The sequence below is a fragment of the Vigna radiata genome, chromosome 3 (genome assembly GCF_000741045.1).
Source record: "Vigna radiata var. radiata cultivar VC1973A chromosome 3, Vradiata_ver6, whole genome shotgun sequence".
Taxonomy (NCBI): domain Eukaryota; kingdom Viridiplantae; phylum Streptophyta; class Magnoliopsida; order Fabales; family Fabaceae; genus Vigna; species Vigna radiata.
This window is the reverse complement of record NC_028353.1, coordinates 10,105,524-10,116,969: the sequence shown is the minus strand read 5'-3', so window position 1 is coordinate 10,116,969 and position 11,446 is coordinate 10,105,524. Positions and strand designations below refer to the sequence as shown.

The 11,446-nt window shown below is 31.9% G+C and overlaps 1 protein-coding gene across 3 annotated transcripts; it reads right to left on the bottom strand.

Annotated features, from left to right (window-relative positions):
* Positions 1 to 900: 900 nt before the first annotated feature.
* On the bottom strand, positions 901 to 9,790 carry LOC106757931 (protein GUCD1). Of its 3 annotated transcripts, none has more exons than XM_022779416.1 (11): positions 9,580 to 9,789; positions 9,103 to 9,223; positions 7,372 to 7,644; positions 7,155 to 7,279; positions 6,345 to 6,456; positions 5,576 to 5,674; positions 4,810 to 4,898; positions 4,490 to 4,548; positions 3,221 to 3,293; positions 2,650 to 2,725; positions 901 to 1,185 (listed from the first exon to the last, which is right to left on the bottom strand). In XM_022779416.1, exons 3-11 carry the CDS (start codon positions 7,531 to 7,533, stop codon positions 1,111 to 1,113), a joined length of 870 nt encoding a protein of 289 aa, XP_022635137.1. In that variant the 5' UTR covers positions 7,534 to 7,644; positions 9,103 to 9,223; positions 9,580 to 9,789; the 3' UTR covers positions 901 to 1,110. The 3 variants fall into 3 exon arrangements, 2 of the variants coding, with proteins under 2 accessions (XP_022635137.1, XP_014496272.1); XM_014640786.2 differs by having other exon boundaries at positions 5,576 to 5,650; XR_002667398.1 differs by having other exon boundaries at positions 1,123 to 1,185; positions 3,221 to 3,306; positions 9,580 to 9,790.
* Positions 9,791 to 11,446: the final 1,656 nt, after the last annotated feature.

Below are 11,446 nucleotides of genomic sequence, written 5' to 3'. Positions count from 1 at the left end.
TATAGAAGATTCTTGGAAAAGTGAGTTCCACTTCCATTACAGAATCTATCACCGTTTTTTGACCAATACACCACACCATGCCTCCATTCCACCACCGTCATTCACACAAATTTTAATCATAGTAATGACAAAAATTGTTTCAGAGAAACACGGCAATCACAGACCCAAAAACAATATAATTATTCAATCTTAAACATGCCTGCTCATAAAATTGTCTTTTAGGTTTTGTTTTACAAGAGCATCACAACACAACACAACTAGATCGTAGATCCATTGTTTTGGAAATAATAATAATATGAAAAGCCGCGCCAAGTGTGAAAAGCCCCAAAACCAGGACGGCGTTCCGCTTACGTGGTGCACGTGGTAGTCTACGTAAGAGTAATACACTAATATAAATAAATAAATAAATAATACAAGCATCTTTGATTTATAGAGAGAAAAATCAAACTCAAGTTTTAATAAAGTGACTGAAAAAATAGATCATTGTTTTGTACTTTTGCGATTTGATAAAGATAGAATCAATGATCGTGTTTTTTCCGGACTGAATGCCAAGTTCACTGAAAAGATGGTCGCATCGCATCAGATGCATTGCATATAAGAAATACATCATCCGGAGCAATCTTGTCTTCTTTGTGCAGGAATGGCATTACTATAATAACGGAGATCTGCAACTATGACTTATGAATGTTCGTATTGAACAATATGCCTAACGAGGCATGATTAACTAAGTAAAACAATTTCACATGATCCCATAATACTCGAAGCCGACAAATGGAAAATAAGACACGTAATAAGAAATTAACTCTGTTTTAATTACTCCAGGTCACATAATTTAAATTTTGGTGCAGATAAAGAGCAATGCCCTGAACTCCGAGTTTCCGAGAAAGGACACGGTTTACATTCCATTAAAATGAATTTATGATTACTATACAGTTTGGAGTAAACGTACACAATACATAGAGCCCAGACTAAACCTATCAAGAGGTTTATACTGGGAATACAAATAAATAATAGATTGTAGCTACTAAAATACACAAGGGATAAGTAATATATGCAAAAAAAAAAAAAAATACAGCAACCTAACTGCCTAGTTATTGCAAAACAAGAAAATCAAGAATCACTATTGACATCAATGGACAGTTGCAGAGAAGGTTGATGACGGTTATTGTTCTTCTCCAAACATATCTGCTTGTCCATGCAAGGAAAAATACCATTACTATCACGTTGTTAATTGAGTCGAGTAAGTAGGAATACAAGACCAATTGAAATGCTACAAATATGCTCTTTTTACAAACTTGTTTCAACATACTAAATCACTTAGGTTCCAAAAAATAGAGTGCAACCTATATATACACATGAAACTCATCTAACAATAAAGAATGAGTTTTTAACATTCTCTACAACTAAATTATGATATAAACAACTTATATAAATTAAAAAAAGAATAAACGATGGTCAAAACGTCTATTCAAAGTCCAAAGAGAAGATGATGATGGTTGCACTGACATCACAGTAACCATCTTACCAACAAAACAAATAATCCCTACATGGGTCTATGAAGCATTTTACTCCTGAAAAGTATCAGTTTGACAAAATTATGACAGGTGTTTGAATAAAAGTTTCATTTATTTTTTGTAATTTGGTATTATGATGAACCCAAGATATTTAATTTTTAAACAAATGTTACTCTCTTTTAATGACTACAGAGATTTAATTGAAGGCTAGAATACGAGGAAATCTTCAAGTTAGATTCGGAAAATTCTCACTTCTTGCTCTGATTCCGCAAACTTACCAAGTACTGCAATGCACAATAAAATTAGCCCCTTGTGCTTGTGCAGAAGGACTCAAATCAGAGTTTTGAACTACTGGTATTTCTTTAAAATTGACGTATCTTGAAATGGATTCTTGTATTATTAATTCAATGCAAACAATTCCTTAGAGTCTTAGATTGATCAAAGGAAAAGCCTTTGTTCTGGTGGTTTTACACTCAATGATCAGGCTATCAAGATCGTACCACCTAGGGCCGCTCCTTGAAGTCCTCCATACTTTGATAAGTTAATCAAAATTATATAAAAACATGTTTGACAAATATTAGTTTCAACAACTTTTGGGATAAATAAGTTGTTTGCAATTTAAACTAAATGTTTGTGAAAGCTGAAATTTGCAAATAACTTTTTTTCCTAAAAATATGCTGCTGATTTTATAAATTTGATCATTTATAACTTATCATTTTTCAACAATTTTTTTCCTTTCAACTTCATAGATGTCTTTTTCATCCAATGCAAAAACTGTTTTTTTTTTGTTGTTGCATCCAAATGAAATTACTTAAAATTATTTTTCAGCTCCAAATAAAGACTAATCGATGCTATAACTGTTTATGCAAATAATATAATTTTCACAGCTATCTCAAACACGCACTAAAAGTATGTTATTTGAAGAAAAGCAACACTTTCACAACTAAAACAATCATTTTACACTATTATATTAATTGATGAATTAAATGAAGTTGTCATCTGGTTGTACGAGTAAATGAGCTTGCCCGTATATCATTGCTCTTATTTTAAATATTGTCAAGCATATGCATATAATTTGCCAGTATTAGTTATCAAATAGCCTCGTGCAAGATGATTTGACGTATAAGATGCTTACCAAAAGAAGATCCTCATCAGTGCCAAAGGCTTTGCGAGCTTCTTCTAAAGACTTTGAAGAAATCGTCTTGTGTTTCCTGCATATAATTCACAGAATTTTGAATTTGTAAATTCATAAAGATGATTAGTCAACTCTTATTTTAGGATCAAAATCAGAAAAAAGAACTAGGTAATTATTTATCCACTCAAATTATATGCATATGCTTGTCATATTCCAACATATTTTTTTATGAAAACTAATAATATAAAAACTGGCTATTTGACAATGTCATTTCATCGTTTGCATGTGTCCTTTGCTATACCAGCAAATTCAGTCATTGTAGAGTAATAGAGCTAGGATAACAAGACATAACACACAATTTTAAGAATATTCTCAAATGGTTTTCATCGTCTAAGGCATGTATGAAAAACGGTTTATCTTAACAAATGAATAATTCAATCATTAATGAGTTTTGGATTGACATAAGTTGTGATCCAAATATAATGGTAAATATATTAATGAGGAAAAACATTGGATCATACAGAAAATTTCAATATAAAACCGGAAGTAGAGAGACAGAAAAGAGTATTACTTGGAGCTGGCAGGATCTCTAATCTCAAACATATCCGCTCTAGCATCATAGCCACATATCAACACATAATGACCTGTCAATGGAATCTGCCAATTAGTAACAATTCAGTAAATTGATTAATTTATACTATTAGGATAAATCTTAATAGAATTATAAATCTGTTGCAAGGATATCGACTAGTTTCTCACACATTAGACAAATATCAGCTCTTATTTGCAGCTGCAAACAAGTCTAATCTTGGTGTTCAAGAATTAGAACTTTAGGATACCAACAGCAATCGATCTTTCAAATAATTTTTCAGTCAAAGCACTTAATTTAGCAACAATACAGTATAATATATAAAATTTGCATTAGCCTTCTTCTCCATAAAAATACAAGTAACTTATTTTCTGAGAAGGATTTGAAAGAAAATGGAAATATCAAATATTGAGAAAAGGAACACCATTGGGTTCTGAAACTTATGAGGTGACTAAAAATGATGAAGCTAGGACCTCAAGTTCATGCAGCATATTAATGAATGGAGAGGTCATTCTAAGCTTTTTATAGAATTTGACACAAAGCAAACAGCTCAGGTTGCATCAGCTCTTCAAGAACAATAATAAGTTTACCAGGTTTGAAGGGCACACGCTAGTCCGGTTTGGTTTAATAACTATGTTTCAAATGGAAAGCATCTATAAGAGGATTGTGGATATGACTTCCTACTACACTTACAAGTGTAGAAAAAACCTTAGAGATTGCGGCAGACCTCCAACCAGAAAACTTAACAATGTTGATGCATAGCCCAAAGTTTTACTCCTGAACTAAAACCTATGTTTTTTTCTTCAAATTGAAATAACAACTTTGTTTACACAATAAAAATACATCAACGGGTATAACATTATGAGTTAAATTGAAATACATGATCTTCAACATAAATTTGGCACCAGGGTTTTACTGGAGTACGTAATTGTGTATTCTAAGTAGTACCACATCACTGTCGGATATACAAAGGAAAACAAATTAAAATCAGATTTAACATTTCTTCTTGAAGGAAGGTCAGAGAAAATCCATGAAAATGTTTGCTTCCCATTACCCTAATAAAATAATAAACTATGTTTATTTGACTAAACTAATATATAAAGAAGTTATCTTGAACATCACACAGTTGGGGTAAATCAAAGAGGAATGTTGCTCACATGCATACTACAATTGCAGGTACCAATTTCCACTAGGAAAGAATACATCAAAAATAGATGCAAATTAACCTAAAGCTAAAATATAGATGTTCACCTGTATAGCCAGGGTTGTTGGCGACAGCAGGCACAGGAACACCTTCTTGCCAAACAGGACTGAAACAGAACCTTTTCAGAAGCAGCTAGAATTGCCCATCACCAAGGAAAACGACATTATTCGGGAAAAGAAAATGAAAACTGTAAAGAATTTACATCACGCCTCGGGTAGCCAGGTTTCTAAATAAGAGTTTGTCAATGAGTGAACTTCGTTTACCTAAGGTGTTATCTAAAGTTGGTGTGAGTAATTGGCTTATTATGTAAATATAGTTGTAACAAAGTATAAAAGCCAGCAAAGAAGGGATTATAATACAATTGTACCTCAATTTGTTGTGGTCAACTAATGCAATAGCAATATATTTCCCAGACAATACGAGAATGGAAATCTCTTCTGCACTAATTGACCTGCACTGTAAGAAGAAGGGGATTGGAAATTTTTTAGAAGTTAGGCAGTTATTGTAGTTTGTTAGTAGGTTAGTCAGTTAGAGGGGATTTTAAAGGTAAATAAGTAGCAGTAAGATGTAAAGGAAGAGAGGCACCCTATCATGAATCATTTGCAGATTGAGCTTTTGCTCTGTGAAATGAGAAATCCTTTGTGAAGGGGGAAACCTTTGGAATAGAAGCATCTCTCCTATTTTCTGTTCTTTCCACTTAACTCAATAATTTTATTTTTTTTTCTGTTTCTATTTTTGTTTGATTCCTAAGAAAAGGTTTGCAGCCCAGTTGTAAAGAAACCAAGCCATAAGCAAATAAAATCTCTACATAGAAATAAAACTATTAAGATAATAACCAAAACTTCTACTTGTCATTTTCTTCCAATTCCAACGTATCTACCAAAAAAATCAATTTAAAAAGCCTTATAAAAAGCTGATTTCCTAACAATGACTGCTCGAGTATACAGTAAAATTACAACCGAGTGAACTGAGTTTAAACTTCAAATTGTTAAGGCAAACATGACAATAATAAAACTGATGGAAAGAAATGATGTAACATTTTCATTTTTCTCTCCAATAGGAGACAAACTCGTAACTTCTATCAGATTGATACTAGTAGGATCCAATAAAAAGGGTGCAGGCATGCAGCATACCTGTATATCAATCCCAGCTTCCATTGCTTTTTGAAATAGTAAATCCACTCTCACTAGATCATTAGGCAGCTCCTCCTTCAGAATGTTTACAACAAAGTCCTATCAACTTTGTGCAATTGGTAGACAAGGTATTGAATGTGCACAGAAGAAAGATCAATATAGCATGGTTCCCTAAAAATCTCCAATAAACCAGCATAAAAATTGACAATCATAATATGGACATGCCATAACCCATAAATGGCACCCATCCCACGAAATCATGAATTCGTGATTATCAATAAAACATTGTGCAAAGCTTTGGTACATTTTGGGCAAAACTTTTCTGCTAACACTGGTGAATCACTTATGCCATTTAAAATGGCCTCTTGAATAATATTCTGATACCAATATCTCAAACCCATTTCTTGGCCAGTATCCCAGAAGTTATAGATTCCCAACTTGCTTATCAAACATCAAACAAAAAAATTATATCTTCAATTTCTTCAACTAGACACGTGAGCAAAGACTTGAGAATCAAATCCCCATTTTAGTCCTCAACATTATTGAAACTGAATTTTCTCTTCTAAAAATTATTACATCTATATACTCTTCAGACTTCAAATCATAGTTTTGCAGCATAAAAAACCCAAGTTACTGATTTGATGACCAAAAATCATGATTTCATGACCAAATTGATGTTTCAAAATTCTCCCAATGACCAAGTTCAGGGTTTACTAATACTAAATAAAGATAAAGTGGAGGTAACTATTTTGGTAAGACAGTTAATCACCTTGTAAAATGATTCAACACAATAGTTTGGGTTTGCACCAAAGGTCACCGTGAAGTAGGAAAAAGTGACAGAAAATCTCTGTAATAAATATGCCAAATCAACAGTCCAAATGCTGCAAACAGAAGTAAACAGTGAGTCTAGTCAGAAATTCATCATAAATTCTCATATTGAACTACCACATTTCATATTTAGTTGAAAATCTATCAATACATGATGACCATTTTCCAAGTGGCTTTCTGAACTTCTACCTGATATGGTAAGGAATATTTGTCATTTCATAGTTTATTTACAATAGCATGAATTCTGAAGCAAACTTTAGATCTGACTTTTGAATTCAAAATATCACATGAACTAAAATTTTTATTGATATGAATTGTTTACCAAGACTTCAATTATTTTATTCCAATGAATCTGGTTTAGTATGTTCACTAGCAACTGAGATTTTAATCTGAAAACAAGCTCACACAAGGAGAAAATATGTACTTCCCAAGTATCATAAAACCTATTGATTATGCGAGCCCAAAACACCAGGGAACTACACATTCAACAAACTAATCAAGGAAACACGCAATGGACCAGACCCATGACCATTAAACATTAGACCTATGGATCTTTTTCAATTATAAAGCTCTTAATTAAGTCTATATCTTCCAACATAGGACTTAAAAATCCACATTTAAGTCTAACTCACTGAAAATTATGCTTCCTTCTTAGTTGAGTTCTAAACAGCAATGCAAAAATAATCTAGGATCTTCAGGAATTTCATATGACAGAGTAACTATGATTTTAAGCTTTTATAAGGGAAAGCACCTATTCGTGCAGCATAGTTCAGCCAATGCTTGAATATCGTAGTTGTTGACACCAATAGTTCTCAAAACCATCAAGACACAAGCAAGGCCACAATCCCATGTATATATTTGGTTTACATGCGGTACCTATAGCATAATTAGATAAACTTTAAGTAAAGAATATTTTTCTGGTATGAAAGTAGAGAATAAGTTTTCAGCCACAAATCACATGCTCTTACTTCAGGCAACTGAGAACAGAGCAAGGAGGGAGGATGAGAATCTATGTTACTTGATGACTGCTGAAAGAGGTATGGATCTATGGCATTCAAATGATCTCCTCTTAGTTCTCTCTCATCTCCAGTCTTGAGAATCTTGTTGAATAGCAAATATATGGGCCACATTAATGACCAAAGTGAGTTTGATAAGTTTAATTCCAAGCAGATATCCAGGGCAGGAAATAGGGTGTCCCAGTCATGTATGTGGAGTCTCAACCAAATGGGTAGAATTGCTTCCTGCAGCAGGTTCAACAAGGAAAAATATTTGAAGTCAAGCAATATAAAATTTTCAATTCCTTTATATAGTTAAGGCTGGATCTCTCTTTGTTCAAACTTCAAAGTCTCCAATTTCTCTATTTCAAGGTACAATTGCTGGTATTCTCGTCTGAGTTTCTTTTACACGTATACATGGCTTGTCTTACAAAACATCAGATTAGAGTTTACTGGTTTAGTTCTCCTTTGCTTTTGCTGGCAGAACTTGTATCTAGCTGGATAAGATTTGTGTATGTATACATATCAAAGAGAGTCAAATGAGGACATTTTTTACCGTGAAGAAGTTGATTATAAAAATAAATTTAAAACTTTAATACTTCTGCAATAACAATTATTCTCACTCCATAAATCCGTTGTGTATACGTAGAACGTCACATAGCAAGCTATAGAGAGAATATGCCCTAGAAAATATTTTTGGTATTTTATTGTCGCCTAACACATCCATACCACAAAGGTGTTTCTGTGTGCGAACAATATTCGCCATGTATTATTATCAGTGTAATATATATATATATATATATATATATATATATATATATATATATATATATATATATATATATATTATTTGTTGGAGGTATGCACGACCAACAACAGCACCCTGCAGTGTGGAATAATATAATTGGATGCAATAACATTGGCAGCTTCTACCAGAAATTTATTTTCACGAATGCTGTGAACATGTTGACTGCACTATGTGTGAATTAGCGCATATTCATATATGCCATTATATTGAAAAGCAAGTCATCCCATACTTAACATTATGTGCATACCAGAAGATTGAAAGAGATATATATATATAGTGAAAAGAAAAGACAAACAACATTCAGTCAATGGTAAAGTTTTTTTCTGAAAGGCACTCACGAAGGCTAAATGAAAATTATATAGAACATCGGACTATTCTCCTTCAAGTATATATTGCATAATTTGGTCCTTAACCATGACTTTAAAACATTAGTTACACATCTGCAGAATTATTATCTAAACAAACGTTGGGAAGTTAAGAATTTTGACAAACTTCCAAACACTAAGTGCACTATTTTGTTTTCAGCAAAGAGAAATACCCTGTCTTTGCTCCTCCACTTACTGCGAGCATTCCAACCACTTTTATTCAGAAAATTAAGACTGGTGTTAAATTATTATGGTTTTGTTTCACTTCTGTTTCCACGTCAAAGGAGACAAAAAGGACATATAAACCGATTCACTGATTATTTAATTTCATAGCTAAGAGTAGTCCTTACACAAACGTTCAAGACAACCAAATCAATAATCAATAAAGATAAAACTAAAAGAATATTCTCAGATTTCACCGCAGAGTAAAATCAGCCGAGTCATAATTCGCTTCAGAACCCATAAAGTGATAAAATAGAAGAAATGTTAAAAAGGAAAATAAATATCTTTGGTCACATTCATGAAACGTACCCCACACGCTTGCAGTGTCTGCAGACAGCCCAAAAACCAAATCAGATCCGCTACAACGAATTTCGCAGGTGAATGAAGAAGACTAAAGCCGATTCAGAGAAGGAGAACTCCGAGGGAAATACTGAAAATCCAAACAAAAATAAATAAAACATCAAAAACGCCTTCAATGGAATTCTTTTACCATCCTTAAAGGTAACGGTTGATCAAAAAAGAAGAGCACATGTGATAAAATTCAACGGTAGGTAGGTAGTTTCGCTCCAGCCGACGATAAAGTATAATTGAAAAACTAAATTATTATTTGATACACAGGCAGCGAAAGAAGCAGTGAAAGGCAAAATTAAAGTAAATAAAGGAATGAATTAACGAAGAAGTGTGTAACATTGATGAAAAAAGAAAGATGAACAGAACATGAAATGAAATGTAAGATGGAGGGAGAGAGATAGAAAGAGGATGGAATCTGGAGGAGAAGGAACGTACCAGAGAAGAGGATAGACGAGGAAAACTCGAATTGGGGTAATAGGTTTGTTTGGTTATGTTATGTTAGGTCAGGTGGGTGGCTTTTCTGTTCTTTTCCTCCTTCGCAGTTCTCTGTCCTCTGTTTCCCCCATGCGATTTTCTTCTCCTTCTTCTTCTTAATCATTTCTTTATTTTTTGTCAAACGGATTACTTATTTTATTTAACTTCAGCTGTTCATATTTACTGTCTTTATATGAAAAACAAGTGGCAACATCAGGTACAACTTAGTCTTCCCATTTCCGATTTTTCTTGCTTTATGCTACACTGAATTACTATCATGTCTTTTAAGACACGTTTTTTTTTTTTTGTCTATTAATAAAACTAGCATTTATATGGATAATATCATTAAAAAAGTTATTATGTGAATGTTTCTCATAATTTTTTAAATCTTTGTTCATCGTTTACTTTTTTTAACCAATAGATATCTATGTTATTTTTATATTTAGTGACTATTAAATTTTTGTTTTATTTTTATTTTCGTTGGGTAAAGGAGCTATCAATACTTATAAGTATAATTTATTATTTTAAATATTAATCAAATATAATAAAAAGTATAATATTATTAATAACTTAATGTGAAAATAACGTACGATAAAAATTTAGAAAATTGAATATTAGAAATTGAGATATTTAATTAAGCGAGTCGTATGTAATGGCAAATAATCTATTTTAGAAAATATATTGACAAAATATATTCCCATCTATTTTACAAATCAGTTTTTTTTAGATAGAGGTGTGCCTGTAAATGATATTTTGATGCACTTATTTATAGTGAATTTTTATTTGGATAAACATAGGTTATTTATGTGGTTAATCTTTGTTGATTTGTTTTAGGATTCCGATAATCTATCTTATACATCAACATCTATTACTTTATCTTTATAGATTTTGGTCAAAATGTTCTTATCAAATGTTGTCATTTTACTTCTTTTGTATGTTTACTAAATGAATTTTTATTCTCTCAAATTTTCACATGTTAAATCTTAAGCTATTTTTTTTTAAGTCTTAAAGATATTAATTAACAATACAGTTACTGATTTTTCTTACAACTTCAAAAGTTGAAAAAAATATGAAAATTAAGTTAAAAGTTATTTACATAAATAAGTGAATACTATATATTGAAAGAAGAAGAAAAGCACTAATGACCTCCCTGAATATTTTGATTGAGTTAATTGATTGAAAAGATTAAAGTAATATTAATAAAAAAAATACTAAATTTGATTCGATTAAACTTAGAAGCGAAAGTAACATTTGTTAAATAGGTTTTTGACGACATTGCACGTGAAAGGGACATAACGTATATATCTGGACTATTTCTCAATGTTTACTAGCTGTTTTCGGTTCATATAGAAGAATAATCACAACTTTCCAAACCCGCAATTAATTCGGAGCTCCGAAAGAGTAAGTCAATGCATTGCTGGAACAAAAATTTACGAAAAAAGGAAAACTAAAACTCATCATAAACAAATCGAATTTACTCTATTATATTTAATAAAAATTCACTAAATCCGTAACATGAATTTAATTCAAACTGGATTTAATTTAAATTAACAAATAATTCAATTATTTTGAGGACTATCGGGAAGGAAAAGGGCGAAAGTAAATTTAAAAAGGATGGCAGAAAAAAAAAAAGTAGTAGTTTTGAAAAGGTAGTCGCAATGAACTACAAAAAGTTAAGAGTTAAACGGTTCAAAGTTAATAAACGGACATAATAACAGTTAGCCACCTTTTTTTTCACTTTACTTTCAACAAATCCATTGTCATAAACAACGTGCAAGGTCGGCCTTTAACTTTTTCATCATCGTTTTGTGGGTTGAAACGGATACAA